The 21,544-nt window shown below is 41.0% G+C and overlaps 1 protein-coding gene across 1 annotated transcript in view; it reads right to left on the bottom strand.

Annotated features, from left to right (window-relative positions):
• Positions 1 to 426: 426 nt before the first annotated feature.
• ptprdb (protein tyrosine phosphatase receptor type Db) overlaps positions 427 to 21,544 on the bottom strand; it is a 115,349-nt gene continuing 94,231 nt past the window's right edge. Inside the window, exons 28-41 of the mRNA XM_030742015.1 lie at positions 21,196 to 21,207; positions 20,521 to 20,633; positions 19,753 to 19,850; positions 17,606 to 17,729; positions 15,254 to 15,429; positions 11,761 to 11,880; positions 11,177 to 11,331; positions 9,474 to 9,759; positions 6,912 to 7,090; positions 6,699 to 6,825; positions 4,679 to 4,804; positions 4,446 to 4,600; positions 2,576 to 2,711; positions 427 to 2,438 (exon numbers count right to left, since the gene is read on the bottom strand). Of these exons, the coding sequence (XP_030597875.1) occupies positions 2,370 to 2,438; positions 2,576 to 2,711; positions 4,446 to 4,600; positions 4,679 to 4,804; positions 6,699 to 6,825; positions 6,912 to 7,090; positions 9,474 to 9,759; positions 11,177 to 11,331; positions 11,761 to 11,880; positions 15,254 to 15,429; positions 17,606 to 17,729; positions 19,753 to 19,850; positions 20,521 to 20,633; positions 21,196 to 21,207 (1,876 nt within the window). The 3' untranslated portion in view covers positions 427 to 2,369. The remainder of the gene's footprint in view (positions 2,439 to 2,575; positions 2,712 to 4,445; positions 4,601 to 4,678; positions 4,805 to 6,698; positions 6,826 to 6,911; positions 7,091 to 9,473; positions 9,760 to 11,176; positions 11,332 to 11,760; positions 11,881 to 15,253; positions 15,430 to 17,605; positions 17,730 to 19,752; positions 19,851 to 20,520; positions 20,634 to 21,195; positions 21,208 to 21,544) is intronic.

The raw sequence follows: 21,544 nt of genomic DNA, 5'->3' as shown, positions 1-21,544 counted from the left end.
GCTGAAATTCCTCCTTTGTAACAGAGAGAGCCACTCAGCTTTTACAGCTGTATGACTTGTCTGAACCAGCTCAAAGTCTGCACCAAAATTTCATGACAGGTAAGACTGAAGTGTTCATGATGAGAGTATGTACACAAAGCATGTGGAAGTGTTCTATGGAGAAAACTTGACAAAGAACTTTAAAAATGATCCGTCCGTCTTGCTAGTAAACTACTTTAAAACCACATTTATCTGTAGTTGAGTCTCATGTAACATATGCTTATTTATTTTTTTTAATGAAAAGAGATATGATGATGCAGTTGCTGGGTTTAAAATGTGAGTACAACTATCCAGCCAACACCCTTCCATTCAAAATTTCACAGCCAAAAAAACAAAACAAAACAAAACAAAAAACAAACAACACCCCCCCACCCCACCCCACCCAAAAGAACACACAAAAATACTTTCACATACTGTAACAAAATCATACACACACACATACATACAAGCATACATACATAAAATACACAAAAACCCTTTAAAGTAACTTTATCAAAATAGGCGTGTAATATAAGGCACTAGAAATCTAAAATTAAAATACTTATTAGATGCAGTTTGTAATATGACTTCGACCATTTGTTGCTCGCCGTGACACAAAGTAGGATGACATCATCTACTGGACTTGTGGAAAAAAACAAAAACAAAACCAACTACTTCCAAAGAGGTCAGGGGTTATTCCTCTGACATGTTTAAATGGTGGCGGGAACATCAAGTGTAACATCCTTGTGTCTGGAAAATGATGCACCATCATCAATTTTATCGTCGTCATCTTCATCATCATCATCATGGCATTATAACTGCAGTTAGTGACTTGACACAAAAATATATAATACATCTACTTATTGCACACTGAATCAGACACAGAGAAAAGTCAACGGTGAGCATTCCAGTAAGAAAATTGTTCTCCTCTTCCCACCCCTTTCCTGCTTCCTCTTCTCGCTTTCTTCGCTTAAGAAATCTTCGTGAAGCTTATTTGGACACATAGTTATTTTGTCTGCGCTCTGTGCTTACTCTCTTCACTCGTGTTCTGTCTGGCTTTCTTTCACACAGAACAACGTGGCGGGATTATTCTTGGGACTTTCTGGTAGCAGCAGTGTTAACGCTGTACCCCGGTGGGCCCCGTGGGAATTACGAAATTACTGTCTTTGGGTCTTAACCGCTGCGAGTGAGACAGTAAAGAGGTTGAGAGTCCTGTGTGCATGCGAAATGTGTGGGTGGAGAATACAGGAGAGTGACGCTCAATAGTGGCTTTTTCATAGAATTGTGAACATTTTCCACACTAGATTTGATTGTACACTTTAAAACAGTACCGTATCACTTAAAAAAAAAAGAAAAAAAAAAGGCTACAGCTCGTTGGATTACACAGAAAAAAAAAAACACAACTTTGTCCATGTATGGTTCAATGGTGACAAAGTCATAAACCTGTAAGAACGGGAAAACAGAACGTGCCATATGGAATATCCAGTTTTTTAAAAAACAATATAATCACATATTTGTCTAAAAAACTAAATTAATATTTTACTTTGTGGTATGCATTTTTAAACCTCAGTAAACCTTTCCTTATCTTAAAACGTGAAGCATAAGGTTGAACTGGTGGTGTTTATTACTGTATGGTAGAAATGTCTTCTTTTTCATTCACAGGAAACCAGAGTCTGTTTCCAAAATAAAACAGAAAAAAAAAAAACACTCCTCGTGTCCTTTTTTTTTTTTTTTTTTAAGATGCGTCTTTTGAATACTGTGTGCTCTGTGTTTTCAGGCTCCTGTTGGCAAATCTCTGGTGCTCAAAGTCCCAGTTCTTTCAGTCCACGAGGCTTCCGTAAGATGGATTTGTAGTCTCCTTCTAGACTGTCCTCGAGATAGAAAAATCTATATTTCCTGTGACAGAAAAAAATGCTGTAGCTGGGTCCTGTATTTAGGTTGGTGATGCTACACTGGTGGTGGATGAGGTGAGAGTTCCACACCCAAACAACAAAAAAAAAAAAAATGCAATCTGGGTGCTCACAAAAGCACTGAAACAAATTAAAAAAAATCTATATTTGATCAAGTATTCTGATTGGAACAGTGGTTGAAGTTGCTGCTTCAGACTGACCAATGGGTGTGTTTGGGCTGAGGGTGGCAAGAAAACACCCTTGTCAAGCAGGTTGCTATGGCTCAGTTAGAGGTGCTGTTTCTGGGTACGGATAAGCCGATGGTCCCCCTTCACTCTGCATGCAGTGGCAAAGTCTTCACACACACACACACACATCGCAGCCTAGTGCATTTATTCAGGTTGTGCATAACCTGAGAAAAATGCACTGGGTTGAACGTGGCATGAAAGACAGCCACTGGGTTTATGTTGCATAGTGATCAAAGCTTCCCAGGTACTCCAGACTGGCACGGTAGCAGAACTGGTACTGGTCCTGGAGGGAAGCAGAAGAATTGTGAAATGAAAAGTGACAGAGAGGAAAGAGTAAACGAACATGCAAGTCCATCCATCCATTCTCTTCCTCTCTTTTAAGACTCGACTATGAGCTATAAAGTGGTTTAGAAAGCTCACCTCTGTCTGAACGGTGGCTGGTCTCTGAGTGCGCAGCATCTTGACAGTCTGGAAGATGTCCACCACTCCCTCGTACCTCATCCTCTCTAGCACGATACTGAGAGTGATGAACACACCAGTCCTTCCTACACCAGCACTGTTGGCAGACAGGTGGAAACATATTCAGAGCTGGAAATACTCACAAATCATGTACTAGCTCAGTTCATTACTTCTTGTGATGTAATTCTGAATATTTGCTCACGCATGGTGCAGCATGCTTTATTAATGTATAGGACAGAAAAAAAATATTTGCCCCAGTATTAGTAAACAAAAAATGCAGTTTTCAAATGATGATTTCAATTATCATGGGAAAAAATTATCCAAACCTACCTGGCCCTGTGTGAGAAAGTAATTGCCCCCTAACCCTGATAACTGGCTGTGCCACCCTTTGCAACAAGAACTGCAATCAAGCATTTGTAATAACTTGTAATGAGTCTTTCAGATCACTGTGGAGGAATTTTGGCCCATTTTTCTTTGCAAAACTGTTTAAATTCAGCCACACTGGAGGGTTTTTGAGCATGAATGGCCTGTTATGCCAAAGCATCTCAATCGGATTTAAGTCTGGACTTTGACTGGGCCACTCCAAAACCTTCAATTTTTTTTTTTTTTTTTTTGTCATTCATGCCATGAATGAGTCATGTTTCCTTCGATTAAGCAAACCGGCAAACCAGTCCCAGACCATCACACTACCACCACTATGCTTGACTGTTGGTGTGATGTTCTTTTTATGCAATACTGTTAGTTTTATGCCAGATGTAATGAGAATGAAACGCTACAAAGTTCAACTTTTGTCTCGTCACTACACAGAATATTTTCCCCAAAGTCTTTGGGATCATAGAGATGCTTTTTGGCAAATGTGAGATAAGCCTTGGTGTCCTTTCTGGTCAGCAGTGGATTTTCGCTGTGGAACTCTTCCACAGATGCCATTTTTGCCCAGTCTCTTTCTAACTGTTGAATAATGAACTCTGACCTTAACTGAAGCAAGTGAGGCTGGCAGTTCTTTAGATGTTGTTCTGCGTTCTTTTGTGGCCTCCAGGATGAGTCACCAATGAGCTCTTGGAGTAATTTTGTTAGGCTGGCCACTCCTGGGAAGGTTCACCACTGTTCCAGGTTTTCTGCATTTGTGGATAATGGCTCTCACCGTGGTTCAGTAGAGTTAAAAAGCCTCAGAAATGGCTTTGTAACCCTTAGATCTCAGTGACTTTCTCCCAGCTGTTGTTGAGTTTCTTCAGATTGTGGCATGATGTGTCGCTTTTTTGAGATTTTTTTGCCTTCTTTACTTTCTCAGGTTCTATTTAAGTGATGTCTTTATTCAGCATGTCTGGGAATAATCAGGCCTGGGTGCAGCTAGTAAAATTGAACTCAGCTTTCCAAAAATGTGGTTAATCACAGTTAATTCATGATTTAGCAAGTGGGCAATTACTTTTTCACACAGGGCCAGGTAGTTTTGCATAACTTTTTTCTTAAATCATCATTTAAAAGCCACATTTTGTATTTATCTCTGTCTAATATTAAAACTTAGCACTTTATATATTTAACAGATGTGGAACCAGTGAGTGAGCAGGACATGATCTACCTGCTGATCCACAGCTGCCACACTATTATCTCTGTACTCTGAGGTAACTGTAGATAGTTTCTTGACTAGGACTGACTTCTAATTCATTTTGGATACATTTAATGCTCCATGTAATAGATTCTACAAGTGTTTACTGAAGTATGAGCAAAATCTTTATCTACATTTGTTAGCTTTCTTCAGTGCTTTCTCTAGTCTACACAGCTCAATGAACAATATGTGAAATGTTGAGGTATTTGTAAGCAGCCTAGACCTTACCTGCAGTGCACAGTAATTGGCCCGTCCTGGCCAAACTGCTCTTTAGTTTTGTGGACTTGGCCGATAAAATCAATAAATCCTTCCCCTGACTTTGGCACTCCTTGCTCTGGCCAGTCTGTGAACTGGAACTGACGAACTGTCCTTGATTGGCCATCCTGGGTGGAAGAAAATATGGCAGTTTTAAACAAAGCCAGTACAAATTTGTCTCTCTTACTCACAAGCTGGTGACTCACCCTGGCATCAGTGACTTTGAACTCTCTGAGGATGTACTGGGGCATGTTATACTCAGCCATGGGATCCACCACAAAGTACTGGTACCTGGCTGAGCGCTCTGCAGGCCAGTACTGGTGACACTTCTCCTGTAACATACAAAGGCTTCTCTTCAGAGCTCTGCATCATGTTTAAGGGACTCAGTGTGTGAGGAAAACCATTTCTAGCCAATTTATAACAAAAATGTCACCATAACTTGTGATATGCATTATTCATTTCAAGACAGTCTCAATGTTGATGAGATATTACGTTCACTGAATTAATACTGAAAGTCATTTCACTCTCACTGTGCTGTGCTTCATAGCGCCCAAACTTTTATTATATTTAATTCATTATATTACATTTTTGATAGATTTTCACCAAAATTACAAATTATCAATCACGAAACATTCACATATTTTCTGTTGCACATGTCAAAAGCTATTCTTTTGCCCATTTTTAAGAGGATATTGTTATTCACAGTTCAGCCCTCTCCTGATGTAAAGTTCTGCAACACGAAAACAGGGAGCTGCTGATTATGCTGCTATTCACACAGCCCTTCAAAATATTCCTTTACTGAAAATAATTAACTCAAATTACAATATATTGTATGATACTGCATGTTATAGTACCAGCCTGGGCAAAAATGATCACTTAATCAAGGGACAATTGTGGGTCTATTGTTTAAAAGCTGCAGTTAGCCCAAACACATTTAATTAATGTGAGTTTAGAAGAATTTGTAAATTCTTTGTCTAGACTTTAGTTAAGAGCCTGTGCCCCTACACATATTTTCTGTGTATTGCTTGCATTTAATAAAGTTTAAAGAAACCAATACAGCTTTGAAACCCTCAAACACTAAGGGCCTGGCAAAGGGCATGCACACACAATCCATGAAATCTATTTCCAACACATAAACTGTATTTATGAAGGTAACTGGATACGACTGACAGTTTCTAGATCGATTTAAGCCCAATAGTTTGTAAATATGAGGCCTAATGTGAAGTGTAATGTGGACTAAATCTTTTGGTCTTTCTCTTCTGCCCCTTCTTCTTCATATTGGTAATTGTGTGGGCTCTGAATAGCTGAATGTAATAGTGTGCGCTATCCTTCTGTGAATTGATATGCCTTTTTGTTGTTATCTGCAGTCTGTTTCTTTCTAACCTCTGCCAGGTTCATCTGCGCTGAACTTACAGAGTTATTAGCCTGTAATTTTTCTTCTGTTTGTGATTCCTAAAATTAGACCAGCAAATATACATTTCTCCACTCCCTCTGTGAGCGTCTCAATGTCACATTCAGAGAAACTGCATCATTTTTTCTTTTCCCTTCTATTTCTGATAGCTTGTTGTGCAAATACTAAAATATGGGACTTTCTACAGCCATTCATGGATAAAAATGGGAATGGTTCTCTGGGCTTCTTTGGCATACCTCAGCCTTTTCTCCCTATTTTCCTTCCTTAACATTGGCTTCTTGACAGCCACCCTTCCACTGAGACCATTTCTGATGAGACTTTAGTGAATAGTGGAGAGGGCAGATGTGTCTCTCAGGTCCTGTGTCAAGTCTTTGCTGGATTTCTTCCTGTCTTAAGGACATGACTTTCAAATAGTTTTTAGGCCTGCTGCTTCTTCTTTTGTTCTCAAGTTCTCCAGTTTGCTCAAACCTGGAGAACTACTGCTCAAGACCACTTTAAAAAATTTAGTCTGGCTCCTTGGAAGCAAAATATAAAGAAACGAGAGGTGGTTCAAGACTTTTGCACAATATTGTAATTATACCATGATCATGATTAAGGTAATTAAGAAGACATTCGTCTTTGTAAAATTGACAAAAAGAATATTATACACATTTACACTTTTGTGTGTACTCACAGTTTTAATTGTGACACCGGTTCATCCATCTGGCCCTGAATGTACAAGACCTAAAACCAGTATAGCTAGATGCTTACCGTCCTATAGGACCAATGTAGAGCCTACATCACATTTGAGTGTGTTTGAGTGTGTGTATTCGTACCCGTCCCATTTCTCTCAGTTTGGTTAGCATGACTACTATGGTGGAGTTATGTTCCCACAGCATCCTCCAGTAGTCCTCTGTGGTCTCAGCCAGTGGGCCCTGGGTTGCTATATAGGCCTTCTGCTGCCTATAAACACATATATAAGAATATATCAAAATAACATCCTCCCCTACTGTATGTATAAGAACATTACAAAATGAAGTTAAATTGACCTGTATCCATCAATGAAGCTGGCATTGATGTAGTCAGATCCTTCCACTCCTCTGATTGGCTGCAGACACACACGCGTGGTCTCGTAGGGCATGATGTTCACCAGTCGGTTTTTGAACTTGTTGCATGGCAGGTTGGCACTCACAAACCGTGATGTGTGGGCCTTGGCACTGGCCAGACGCTGAAATATAAGAAATAAAAGAAAGGAAATATGGTGTAATACTGTGCAAACTGACTTATTATAAAAAATGACAAAGCACTAAAATGATGGCTAAAAAAAAAAAAAAAAAAAAAGGATGGATAGAATTAAGCAAGGAAGGAATATTTAAAAAAGCATTTTGCACAAGGCTCGGTTTTATAACGGACAAATTGAATTAGAAAATCAGCTTTAGTCTGCAGGCCTCAGGATATTTAGTCAGACATCTTCAACTGAATAAACAAAGCAGGGCCGATATAAGGGACGAGGGCAGCGGTGGGGAATGGAACAGGGAAGAATAAAGATGAATAAAAAAAGGAAGGAGAAAATCAAAAGTCAGGGGGCAGGAAACCACACGGCCCCACACTGTCTCAACACACATATGTGAACCACAGTTGATCCTGCACCAGTCAAAAAAAAAACAAAAAAAAAACCCTGGAACACACACATTCATATGTAGATATGTGCAGACAGGCAGACGTGAGCACATACTGCACACTCGCTCACACTCGACCATTGGATGACATGGCTTAAAAAGAAACACAGAGCAACAGAGAATAGCAGAGGGAAACCACAGACTCAGGGGGAAACAATGGGGTCTCATGAACCGAACGTCTACCATCAGTGGCTACCGGAGCGCTGTGGGAGAAACAGCAGTACCTTATTTTCTTACAGACAGCCTGGGCTGGAAAATCCCACTAACCACAAGTTCACCAGTTCATTTTGGGTACTCTGAACCTAGTTTCCAGCATCAACAATAGTAATTCTTCACGTCATTTGGTTTGAATTTGACGTGGTCTTATCAATAAAGTCTGGCAAAAACAAAACTATTTGCCGCTTTCATACGTGCCAATATTTTTCATCAAGGAGAAACTCATGCCCTGTTGGCAAGCTCTGTGAACTCAACCAATAAACTCTCTGTGAAAGGAAACAAAAACATGGTGTATTAAGGTGTTGGATTACCAAAAGCCGCCAGAAAACATTCACCTCTTGCTTTTCTCACACGCTTGCTTCAACTTTGTGATTTTATTTGAGGGAAATGACGCCTCTCTTACACGAGAAATTCCGACCTTTCGGTGTTTTGTTGACAGAGGTGGAAAGCAATCTTTCAGACACTGCTCTATAATATACCATATGAGTTCAAGTGAGATGAAATATGGTGGGTGGGACAACCGTGGCATGTGTTTTACATCAATCTAAGGCTGAGAAAACAATTCACTGAGCGCTCAGTTCATTGTCATTCTGAGGAGACTGCTGCTGTTAGGGGGGAGGGAGGAACGCTGGGGCATAGGATGAAGGAGATTGCTTAGAGTCACTTTGTGTTTACCTTGCCCTCTGATTGTCTGAACAGACATAAACCATTCCAGGAAAAATTTAAGCCACCTGCTTTCAATATATACCTGTAAGGCTACAACTGATTCTCTTTTCTCCCAGCCAGACCAGTCAGGTCTGCAGTGAACTCATCTGGCATGAGGTAAATGACACAATAAATAAAATAACTAGAATACAATGAAAACAACACTTTGAATCCCTTATGTTCTCACTGTTATTGTTTATGATGGCTACATTTGGTGTCCTCACTTTAAATTCTGATCAGATCCCTAAAGTTTTGAAAAAGGCTGATATAACTTCCCCCGAAGATTTTATTATAAACTTCAGCTTTTTGGCCTACATTATTTGGTCTTTATGTATATGTCTATCAACCTTCCCAAACTGTGATGCTTTCAGAAACCCTCAGCAGAATTAACTCTCTTACCTTAGATTCAAAAGGTGCAATCCCATAATCCCCTTCAAATCCAACCATCTATCCTGACTATATGAAACTCTCAGGGGGAGATTGAAACTGTAAGAACCACTAACAGCCCTGGGAAAGATGCTCAGAGGCTATCAAAGTCAAAGCTTCCTGAATTAAACATTCTGTATGTCATTTTAGATAATGTTCTTCCCAGGCTTTGCTGGTAAGAACCTTCTCCTTATGAAAACCCTCAGAATGGAACCCGAGGTGCAGTTTTTTTTGGTCAGCTCTGGCTTTCAAGGTCAAGAAAGCTCAACTTCAACTCTTAAGTTGAAATGTGAAGTAGAAAATGTGAACACGTACTCCATCCTTTATATGGATAGAATGGCCAATAGGTAAAGTCTTCAGACAATGATTTATCTGAGCAGGCCCCGAAGGTCTACAGTACCTCAGGGATGCTTTCGCTGGCTCTGACTGCTGACCTTTTAGGTGGCGAAGGGCAAGAAAAAGACAACTCTGTCTTACAGAAACCAGTGAAGTGTTACGTTATTATCATGAATCGGTTTTATGAGCCACCATAAATCTGTATGGCTTAATTTTACAGCTTTTGGGGACACAGTGAATACTCCTCACCTTGAACTCTAGCTCCATGCCAGTGACATTTTCCCCCGGTTCAATCTGCGTCAGCCTCTGGATGTAGGAGTACAGATTCCTTGCAGGGACTTCGGTGTTCCCACAGGTCACTGCCTCCAGCAGTGCATCATGAATGAAGATGTACTGGTCTTCCGTCTGCACCATGTAGTTCCTCTGGGAGCGCATCAGCGTGACATGGCCGTAGATATCGATGGTCTTCTCATGCTTGATTCGTTCTGTCATGGCATCGATCACGATGAAGCAGCCAGTGCGGCCCACTCCAGCACTGAAAATAGAAAAAGGGAACCAGCTAGTGAGGCTATTTTCCCAGATAACCTGGGGTGTGTACGCTGTGTCCTAATACCTGGTGCAAATCTGCCCCTGCAGAGCTCCAACATACTTTGCCTAAATCAGCTAACTATCATCGAGATGCCAGCCAGCAATATTTCCAACAAAGCAGGTAAAAATTGACATCAGCGATGAGTCAGCAGCACTGTCTCACTGGCATTAAGAAGATATCCTCCCTATCGACACACAATCCGGAAATATAATACCTTTAGCAGCCCACCCAAACACTTCACATTTTTGCTGTGCTAGTAAATGGTGAGACAACCTGACCATGCAAGTCTGTGCAAGTGAATATAAAGTTCTTTATGTGGTTACATGAATATCAGTGTGTATGTGTGAGTGTGTTGTTCAGGTGAAATGAGATTTGGTCCATTGTTTGATACAGAGGTTGGTTGAAATGTAAAAGCACATTATGATGGAGCCTTGCCAGGATAATTAAATTTGACTGATAATCCTGTTAGATACTCCATCTGACTGCTACGGAAGATTAGGAAGAGCTGCTCTCCTGCCAACCTTTTTCACTGCATCCCGCCCCCGTCGCTCTGCCTCTTTTTCTTCTCTATAAGTACCCTCACACCAACCCCACCATTTTTTTTAAGACACCATTTTCTCTCCATCTTTCCTTTTCTTTAATTCATCATTTTCATTCATTGTGTCCTGGATTTGACCTCATCTTTTCTCTCATTCTGCACATATCTCCTCCACTAACGCTCAGTCCCTCACTACCTTTCCCTCTCAATCATCATCTCAATCCCCCCTTTTGATCCCCTCCCTCTTCTCCTCCACATCTATACCTCACTAATTCTTCGTACCGAGAGTTTCTGCTCCATATTCAAACTGCCCTGCTCTATCTTCTCTCTGCGATTGCTGGTAAGAGCAAACAGAAGCTTCATCCCAGCTCTGGAGCTAAACACTGTGCCAAGCCAGTAATGACAAGCTCCCAGAGTCTCTTCTCCATCCAACCCATTGGCCTCCTGCTGCTCAGACAGCAGCTCATTTGAATATAAACTTGTGAACCCAGATGTACCCCCAGCCTAAATGGTATATTGTCAACTGTGAAAGCTAATTATGGAAAATAGGGTCAGCATGGTAGCTCATGATGGAGACGATGGAGGTTGTTGAGGGAGGAATGTGGATGTCTAAGCCAGTCAGGATGTTTGGTGTTTGCATAATGGCAGGTCAATCTTATTTTACTTCAGTGCCTCAGAATGATTTTATACAAGTGCCCCTGGAATCTTGTTGATTTTCATAGACTGCCGGGCTTTTGAAAATTATGTTAACACAAAAATGCCAAAATAACACATAAGTGTTTCATGCAAACTCACACACGCGCGCACACACGCACGCACGTATACCTGCAATGGACAACCATAGGTCCTGCATCTGGAGGATTGCATGCCTTGACCCGGCGAAGGAAGGCCAGGAAGGGGGTGGGATGTTCAGGTACCCCGTGGTCTGGCCAGGCTGTAAACTGGAAGTGACGAACTTCACGCTTCTCATTGGAGCCGCTCTGGTTGAGCAGACAGAAGAGGGGTTAAATATCAAGACTGAGTTATTCTGTAATTTTCTAGATGTCAACAAATCCCATTAAAAATGTAAATAAGCAGTATGTTATAATTTATTTGAGTTTATTTAAAATAAAAAAAAACTTCCTCAAAACAGCAGGGCACTGTAGTTATTGGCAAACATTGCTCAAATAGGAAGAAACAGTGTATTAGTTGGAGCTCTTTTCAGCCACTGATTAATACGCTTTTGTGGCTTTGTTCACTTCTTATGGCAGCAGGATGGTTTACAGCATGGGCTCTCAGAACTAGCTCTAAAAATATGCTGCCCAACCATGCTAGGAATGAAATTTGTTTATAGACAGACAAAGAAGCATGCATAAATATTTGAACAGCTCAATTACACACACTCCATTACACATGTCATGTTACAGTACCTTGTAAAGAGCGAAGGTCCTGACAGAGTAGGTGGCCAGCTCCACTGTGTCAAGCAGAGTAACCTGGATGAGGCCATAGGTCTCTGTGCCACGTGTTGGCCAGTACTGATCACACTTCACCTAAAACAGAAGAGGAGAGAAGCTGTGAGAGACGCAGAGCAGGTTGCATATGTCTCTGCACAGTTTTTGTGAAAGAAAAAAGAAAGAAAAGAGCTGACGTGATTTCAAGTGCATATATAGAGGGGACAGAAAAATTTAAAAAAGGGGGTGGGGAGTGCTGAAGCAGATCAGGGAGAGAATTTGCAAATATCCGGCAGTAATGTTTGGAAAAAAAATGTACATATAGAGACAACCCGGCATGTGAAAAGTCTTTTAGTGTGTGTGTGTGTGTGTGGGGGGGGTGGGGGGTGGGGGTGGGGGGGGTGGGGGGGTGGGGGGGGGAGTGGCAGAAAGAGAAATATGAGGGAGAGTTTTTACTCTCTGGGGGAAGGGGGGTTGAACCTGCAAGTTAACTGCTGTAGGTTGGTGGGCTCTCTCAAAGATCCACCAAAGTCCTCACAAAAGCCAAGAGATACCTAAAATTCAGCCTTCACATATTTGATGCTGTACATTGCTAATACATTCCAGCCTCACAAATCCCTACATAACCGATCGCAGCACACAAAATCCCAGCATCCCTATCCAGCAGAACACTTTGATTTCCCCTGCACACGGCAGTCATATTTGTAGTTCTTCAAATCAGCCTTGGAGACCACAGAGGAGGGAGGAAAAAAAAATCTCAGAGGAGATTGGGGGGTGGTGGGGGGCTTGGCAGAATCAGGCCAAACCAAACGTTATGTGCTGATCCCTCCAGTCCTCACATCAAAGACTGCAGGGAGCTCAGCTCAGCTTGCTCTGCATTCCACTGCTCCAGACTGGGGATTATGCGTTTTGGCCCGTGATGTTCAGGCTGTAATTACAGCTTTTCAACTGTTGTTTTCCCACCAGACCTTGAGACACTGTGGGGACAGGAATGGTTGCCTCTGTGTGTGTATGGGGGGGGGGGGGGGGGGGGGGGGCACTCCACACTGACTGAGCATAAACAGGATAAAAAAGAATGCCTAGTGTGACGACTACATTATTCATTGATTTATGGACTAGCAGCATAACTGTGCCCTGTTCTGGCGTGGTTTGATTGGTGCTAAAAGGAAGGATGCTGGCATCATTCCCACAGTGGGACCATCTGTGATCATCTGTGCGCTTAATATGTAAACACATAATGGCATAATGTTGAGAGGTGTTAAATGAGATTAAATAATTTTCTCTAACAAGCAGCCCACTACTCACTCAAACAGTACGTGCAGAGCTAGTGGGTTGATAATAAAAAGCTAAATATCTTAAGATTGAATGTTTTAATTTGGTAATGTTGTAACCAGCTCATTGAATTTCGACAATTTACAGCTTCACAAACGCAACACAAACTTGCTCTGCACTGGAAAATAAACAAAAACACTATAAACCCTTATGATAATGTAGCCAGAAACAAGACAGGAAATGGGGAAAAAATGCCCATTGTGGGTGCGATCATGCAAACCATAAAACTCATGTGCACTTTTTCTGAACTGTGATAAAACAAACAAACAAACAAAAACTTTTTTCTTAGACCAAGTTAATTATGTGGTCAGTTGAAAACAAATTTGCATTCTCATCCAATGCACTGGCTATTACTCGGAAAAAAAAAAGGGGGGGGGGCAGCAGAAAAAATATGACAGTGGAAAAAGGTAAGGAGAAAACCATGTGAACTGTGTGAGGATTTTAGCAAAGGAGAGAAAGAGAGATCTTGCCTTAGAGAAGAAATAAGAGGGCATCTGAGGGTCAAACAGACACAACAGAGACAGTTGGAAAAAGTTGAAAAGGAAACAGAGTTTTAACACAAGGCACAGGTTAATAGGAAAAGAAGCACAAATGGGAAGAAAGGATAAGTTTCTGAAAAGGTCTTTGGACATAATTGGTTAGCACTTCAGTCATGATTCATACCTCAAGCCATTCTTGTTCATTTTATTCTGACATGACATTCTCATTACACTGAATTTTTACTCAAGTGCACATTCTGTTAACAACAGCAAAAGCCTTGAAGCCAGATTATTTTCTAATTCATTACTTACCCCAATTTAGCTGTACTTGTAATTCCTCCAGGTCTGGTTCATCAATCCACGCTATTTTGCCTTCTATTCTGATCTACATGCCCATTGTGACTTCCCAAGAATATTTAGCTTGGGCCTCATGTACTGAATGTTGTATTTCAGAGATTCCTCTCATGTACTCTTCTAGTCTTTCCTGTTGAATCTATCTGCAATTTACTGTCCTCCCACATCCTAAATTATTGTTTTTTTTAATAAAATTATGTCTTTCTCTAGTCTCTTTGAACCTCCTTACTACATGCCACCACACCTTAGCTGTAATCCTATTGTTTTACATTCCTCACTCATATGTCAGTGTAACCTTCAGTGATATATGCAAAATATACTGTAGCATTTCACATTGCAGCTTACTATCAACATTTTAATAGTGGGGTAATCATTAGTTAAAAAGGCCTAACAACTAAACTATAGCAGTAATTGCCAAGTAACCAGCAACACTTAACAAAACTGCCTTTCCTCCAAACTTTAAAGCTTCATTTAGCCACAGAATGCTAACTGCCAGAGTGCAGTATATCTGGTATAAAAGAGCAAGCGTTTGTTAGCTTGCAAATTTCTATATAATAAAAAGAGAAAACTTATGAGATGTTACTCAGTATTTTAGATGATTACTTGAAAACAAGTGGGAATGCTTGGAACAAATTTCAATATTATAAAATCATTGTTACCAATTTATACAAAGTTTTCATGGGATTTTGATGGCTTGAAGCTATCAGGTGAAACCACCGGCCAATATTACCTCACTATTATCACCTTATTACCACAATAATGTAATAATATTACAAATTTTTAAGTCAAATGCTGCATGTATAATAATTTTATTGTTACCAACTTAACACGTGGTTACTGTACTATTACCAAATAGTTCTACCTTGCTGACATCTTTAAACAAGTTTCTCTATTGTTACTGTTCACTTTGTTAATTGACCCTTACTGCCCACATACATCAAGTCAATTATTACTTTGGTAATTAAGATTATTTGACTATGTTTTCATTATGAAACTATTACAACTATTACCCAACCATTAACATATTACTGAGCTGTAATGTAGGATGCTATAATATATTTACTTATTGCCCATAAAATCTATAAACCCTATGCTTTTCAGCTTGTGAAATCTTATGCTTCATCATGTCCTACTCTACAGTCCCTTAATATATGTAGCTTCATGCCTTCCTCTATAATGTCCTACTTGTTCCCCTCTTCTGTGATGCTCTCTTTATTCAGTTCTGCGGTCCTGATTACGGTGCAGTAGTGTTGCCCTACACCCTATCATTATCCACACTCCCACCTTATTCCATCCTATTTTCTTACCCGTGATTTCTCTTCCAGCTTGGTCATCATGATGATATTGGCTGTGTGCTGCTCCCAGACCATCCTCCAGAAGTCCCCAAAGGTCTCAGGGAGGGCGCCCTGAGTGGCAATATAGGCATTCTGACGGCGGTAGCCATCAATATAGTTAGCGTTGATGTAGTCACTGCCTGGGACACCTGAGTAATAAGAGAAAAAGCGGATGTTATTTAGGGTGGAGGAAAGAATAGAAACACATGTGTGCAAGTTGAATTGGAGAATGGATTAGATGGAAAAACCAAATAAAGGAAAAGACAGAAAAACAAGATGGGAGAAAAAGATAGAGGCGGTGATGAAATACTCCATTCTAAGTCTGTATACCGAGAGTATGTGAATGATGCACGGCACTGATTGCATCAAATTAATGCCTGCAGATGAACCTGATTCTTATTCTCTTCCATGTTGAAATAATCTTTAAGGATTATTTAAAGTCTACTGCTATAAAAGCAGGTTTATGTGCAAGTAATAAAGGGTGAAGATCATCTGAGGTCATGGCAGGGAGATTAATGTTTTCACAGGGCCCAGAGGCCTTTGGTGTTGGATTGTTCAGCCGTCTTGTTTTATAATACATGCTAAGACGATCATGGGCCTAATCTGAGTATACTCTGGATGTGTCGCTTTGAATGGCAATATGACTGTAAGGCCGTCTCTGTGTAACACTCGGCTGACACTGCTTGTCCTGGAAGGGATTGTGTGTGTATGTGTGTGTGTGAGATGTGAAAGACTGTCTGTGTGTGTTTGATTTAGGATCAGGCCTGCTCATCTAGGGCCTAATACCATAATCCCAAAAATCACTGAGTCACAGCTCAAACATGCACACATACACCAAAAAGCCAAAGTACACACACACAGACATACACTCAGGCACGCATACGTACAGCATTCAGCTGTGACCCGATTCTGCCGAAGTGGGACCTAAAACTCCATTTGAGTCTTCTGATAACAGTTTACACTTAGACAGATAGAAATCAATGAACAAACCGGGATCCTGACAGGACAAAACTCCTGCAGCTGATTCTCTCCCTGCAGCTTATTTTATGAGCACAACTCAGTCCCATACAGTCGTAAAATCCCACGGCAACATCGTGCACACACAGCAGTCACACACATTCAAATGACAAAAGCAGTAAGGGGATGCTTAAGCAACTTACTACTTTAAATGGGATGGGGACAGACGGTAAGAAGAGCTTCTAACATATGTTTATCAACCTCGGTCTTTAAAAGACAGCTTGCCTAAATTCTTTGATGTGCTACAACTTTATTGCAATGGACTACAACAGAAGCAATATGCAGATAAAACAAAACGCACACTCACTTCCAGTCACTCAGTGGCTATGCAGGCTTGGCAGGCGGAGACTGAGTATCCTGGGCATGTGTTCTCGATCTACAGTAGAGAGTGTGTGTGTGTGTGTATATATATATATATATGTATGTGTGTGTGTGTGTGTGTGTGTGCATACGTGCGTGAAAGCATTTGCTTGTGTGTTTGGACGTGCTCAAGAGTATTTGCATTTTCTTAGCTGGAAGAAAGACAGACAGCCAGGGCTCCAGGACAGGCGGGGGTGGAGGGGCTGCTCACACATGCTCTGCCCAGATAAGGCTCATCTGTTTGGGCTTGGCCTCCCACTGCCTCCCTCTCTCCACATTGGAGCTGCCAGTTTCTCTGCCTCGGGTCTTTCCCAGCTGAGGTGGGTGAGTGCGCTTCGAAATGCACACTGAGTACAGAACTATTTTTTTTCTTCTCATTTTAAACCATTCAGAAAGGCCAAATCCAGGAAAATGGGCACACCATGAATAGATCGGTAAATAGTCTAAATAAGATATGATCACACATTATCTCCTCAGATATTATAATGGCCAGGCCAAGACCAAATCAGTTATATGATGTGGTACCACAGTGGTGAGATACAACAGATTGAAGAAATGATTGTTTTCATTGTGTTTATGTAGGCACAGCACTTGGGTTTCTGATGCATGGGAACAGTCTGTGTAACACATCTTTGAACTACTAATATCCCATCCTTCACGGATAGAAGCTCTCACACACAAATTCATACACTCAAATACACATGCACAGTATGACATAACACACTCCCTTGCCTCCACACCCAAACTCAAGAATCACAGCTTCATGCCTAATTTAAATCCTTGCCCAAACCATAACTCAGCGACCAAATCGTAAAACCTTAAATGGCCCAGAGAAAGTGACCAAAATGGCCTCATTTCCTGAAACTATTACCATACCCATACAAAGACAGAGGTAACAGGTCACGCACACCCACAAATGCACACAAACACAGAGGAAGTGTGTCCTACCCTCAATGCTGGAGAGTATAACTCTGGAGTGGTCGTAGGCAATGACGTTTGCGTAGCGGTTCTTTGGTTTGTTGACCTCCAAGTTGGAGTTCTCCCACGTGAACTGTTGACCGGGATCGACTGACTGCAAGACACGCAAGCGAGGGTCAGCGCAAAGAACAAACATCAACAAGAGGTTGTTATAGTTATATCTTTTCATGTGGCTTACCACAGTTGTTCCGTGCTGAGTCATGTTTTTGTTACCAGAAATCTTTTGGCATTATTAAAGCAGCTAGGTTTCAGACAGGCATGTAGTTTGTCAAAAGCTTTAGTTTATAATAAATGGCCATGGCACGTACGATTTACTTGTAATAAAGAAAAAAAAATCTTGCTACATACTTTTAATCCCTGCACAATTGTAAGATATCATACACTGCTTATGCGTGTATAGTACTGGCTGATTCTCCAATATCACACATAAGCGCTAAGCATTAGCACTTAAAATTTATTGTTGGCACTGATATCCCTATCTCTTAAAATGAACCTCAAAATGCAGAAATTGGCATCTAGAACAGGAAGATTTTAACAGTTCCAAGAATTTGAGCTTACAGGCTCCCGCCAGCATTGTTGCAGCAAAACCCATCATTAAAAACCAACAACAAATTGAAAATTAAGACTGCATTATTGATACTGGATTGGAATGAGGGCACACACGATACCCTTTCTCAAGAAAGACTTTCCACTTTCAAAAGAGAAACTAGCAACCAGAGAAAGATGATAAAAGCACAACAAATACCACTGGGAGAGAGGGGATGGTTGTGTTAGACCAACACATTAAGTTCCTAGAGGGTAATTACAGTGCAACCATTGCTGTTAGCTGGGAGAGGCAGACATGAGGTCATTATAGGGCTGTCAATGGAGAGGGACGAAAAGGAGAGAGCCAGAGCAATTTAGCAATTCTGAATATTTTACGACACATAATTATGGTTTGGTTGAGGAAAAAATGGACAGGAGCGGTACTGGGTATGTGCACGTTTCTGTGTGTGCGTGTGTGTTTAAGACTGCTTTCCATGGGCTGCCGACATCATGTGTGCCTGATTATTACACCGCAATCATTTCTGGCCTCCCTCTCTCTCTCAGTCCCTCTCTTCCATCCATCTCTCTTGTTCCTTCGTTAAGGGTTCAGTACCGAACAAAGCACACAGTCATGCAGAGAGAATGTGAGGCTCAACGGAGTGGTTCCAGCGCGCACCACAATTGCATACAGCTTCTCCCTCAATGTCTCTTCCATCCTTCTTTATCCTCTCTTCCAACACTTCCCCCCTAAAACATTCTTGCTCTGTTTTTCTACTTGTTGCATAATGTGCCCTTGTCTTTCTCTATATACGTACTATATATCTGTCACACACAATTTGTCTCTCTTTTGTGGCAACCAATTAGAGCCCTTATGTCGTCTCCTCCACCCAGAGGCCCTTGGCCTAAACAGATTTTTTAGGCAGGGAAAAGAAAACATTTTTATGCTTAACAGCTCTCGGTGGAGCTTATTGCAGTGCTGGTGCTATTTGTGACACAGCCAGATTGTTTGGAAATATTTCTACTAATTTGATTTTTTTTTTTCCTTTTTCTTGAAGGCCACAGTTCAACACAACAAGTTCGGGCACACTGTTATCTCCAAGTAGATGGCTTTTTTGTTGTTCCACATTAACTCTGCTGTAAGTTGAAGGAAACTAATCAAGAAGTGTCTATTTTGCAGAGAACATTTGCTTCTTGTATCTCTTGGCGAGCCTGCTCTTTGTGGCTGCCGCTTTATGTCTATCTCCTCTTTCTCCACCAGAGCGTAGAAATGAGGGCTTGATAACCATCTGGCTGTAAGCAAACTCTCTTTGAGCTTGCAATTTCAATTTTCCTCTTATATTTGTATAGATAACAACAAGACAGCAGAGAGAGGGAGATGTGCTTGATCTTGTATCATTCTGTGGAGATGAATCCAAATGCAACTCAACTGTACAGACAATGTGAGGCTAAATCTACTCGTGCTCACCATCAGAACTGGAACTGATCAAGCAATGACAGGTCAACGATAAATATGTGTGTGTGCTTATGTGCACCAAGCCCACATGAATTTCCCAAGTTAGTAATTTTCAGGGACAGATAATCAGCATTCGTACCTCGTACTCTTGAGAGAACTTGAGATTGTCATTTGCCTTGAGGCGCTCAATGTGATCTGCCAGCTCAGAGATGGGGATAGGCGGGTGACTTGCCATGCCTGCCGAGCACAGAAACAGAAAAAGAGGCTGTTTTGATACACACACAACTGAACCCCATTGGAGGAAAATGTTAAGAGTTAGGATTCTCAAAGGAGGTGTTGTTTAGTGCTTGGTCCATGGACAGTGGAGGAAGCAAATGGAAGTGTTGTCTTTTTTTTTGTTAAGTGACCATTTTCTCTCCAGGCAGACAGAAGGAACAATGTGCATGTTCAGAAAGTTACTGAGGCACAATAACATGTCCTCCGAGGATATGCACACTGCTGGTGAAGATAAAAAAGGCTATGACACAAGCAGTTAAAAATTTAGCATGAATTTAAATTTTCTTTTTTTTTTTAAGGAAGTATTCCAGAGGCATTTGATGAAATGTCAAGCAGCTTCATCCTATACGGGATGGATGGTTAGTTAGCATGGATATGGAGCGAGAGAGAGAGAGAGTAGAGAGAGAGAGAGAGAGAGAGAGAGAGAGAGAGAGAGAGAGAGAGAGAGAGAGAGAGAGAGAGAGAGAGAGAGAGAAGAAAGAGGGGGGCAAGGACCAACTAACTTGACAGACGGCGATAACCACGGTACACTGATACACGGTACGCTGAAAAGGGAAACAACACCACAGTTAATCTCATCAATACTGACCACATATAGTATTCTGCCTGTGGATATTTGTCTCTAATCTACCTGGAGTCTGGAAGTTGATTCTGCGGAGCTCCACAGGATCAGTGGGATGGTGGGAGGACATTGCTTTGCTGCAGGGAAAACTGCCCTTTCTTCCCTCAGCCTCGGCTCTTTTCCTGGAAGAACAAACACAATTTACTTCAACCTGATGTACTTAAAATGCACTACATGAAAAGCTGCGAAAATCTGGGACTTGCATAATAATGCCTGAAACCAAATTTTGGGGGTTATCTTGAAGTAAATGAACCAGAGAAATGCGAGAACTAAACTCGCAAGAATTGCTCTGTGGACATTCACAGGTTTCAGATTCTAGCAGATTTTTTGTTGGCTGCTGGTTCTGTGTTGTCTGCTTTATTCATTGAAAATCAAGTTAAAAGAAACATTTATTCTTATACCTTATTTGCTTTCAGTTAAGACGACTGACAAACAAACTGACACAGCGCAGCAGTCACTCTTCTCAACTTGCTTTTATGCACATCTTTATCCAAAACACTGAATAAAGCAAACTTGTTGAATTACAAATGTACAATTCAACCAGTATACTTCTAGTTAATATATTGTCATTAAAGGCACACGACAATCATCCTGACTCTTCTGGGTTCAATTTTCTAAATGGTTCTTTGTGAGGAAATTGTCCCCGTAGGACAGAGGAAATGGTAATAAGTAGTGTTTGTTTACCTGTCAGGTTTGCTGGATCCACGTAGGAAGATGTGTAGATAAAAGCACAGACAGGGATGAATACCATTAGTGTTCAATCAACAAACATCAGGGACTAAAGCAGTGCTGAACTCATCATTCTCTTCCTCTCATTTAAACAGATAGGAATATTAATATGATCTTAAATATGCAATATGGCAGCTCCTGTAGATATAAAGATGATCGGCAGATGTGAATCACACAGAAGCCCTTTCACATGGCACTGCACACATATCAATACTTAGCACCTTTGCCCTGTAACGGTGCAGCTTAAGGACAAGTGAGAAATGAATAGCTAGAACATTAGATTATTACCATCAAGGTTAATAAT

This window comes from Archocentrus centrarchus, chromosome 1 (assembly GCF_007364275.1).
Source record: "Archocentrus centrarchus isolate MPI-CPG fArcCen1 chromosome 1, fArcCen1, whole genome shotgun sequence".
In the NCBI taxonomy this organism is placed as follows: domain Eukaryota; kingdom Metazoa; phylum Chordata; class Actinopteri; order Cichliformes; family Cichlidae; genus Archocentrus; species Archocentrus centrarchus.
Note: the sequence above shows the minus strand (reverse complement) of the source record. Positions and strands in the feature narration are given on the sequence as shown.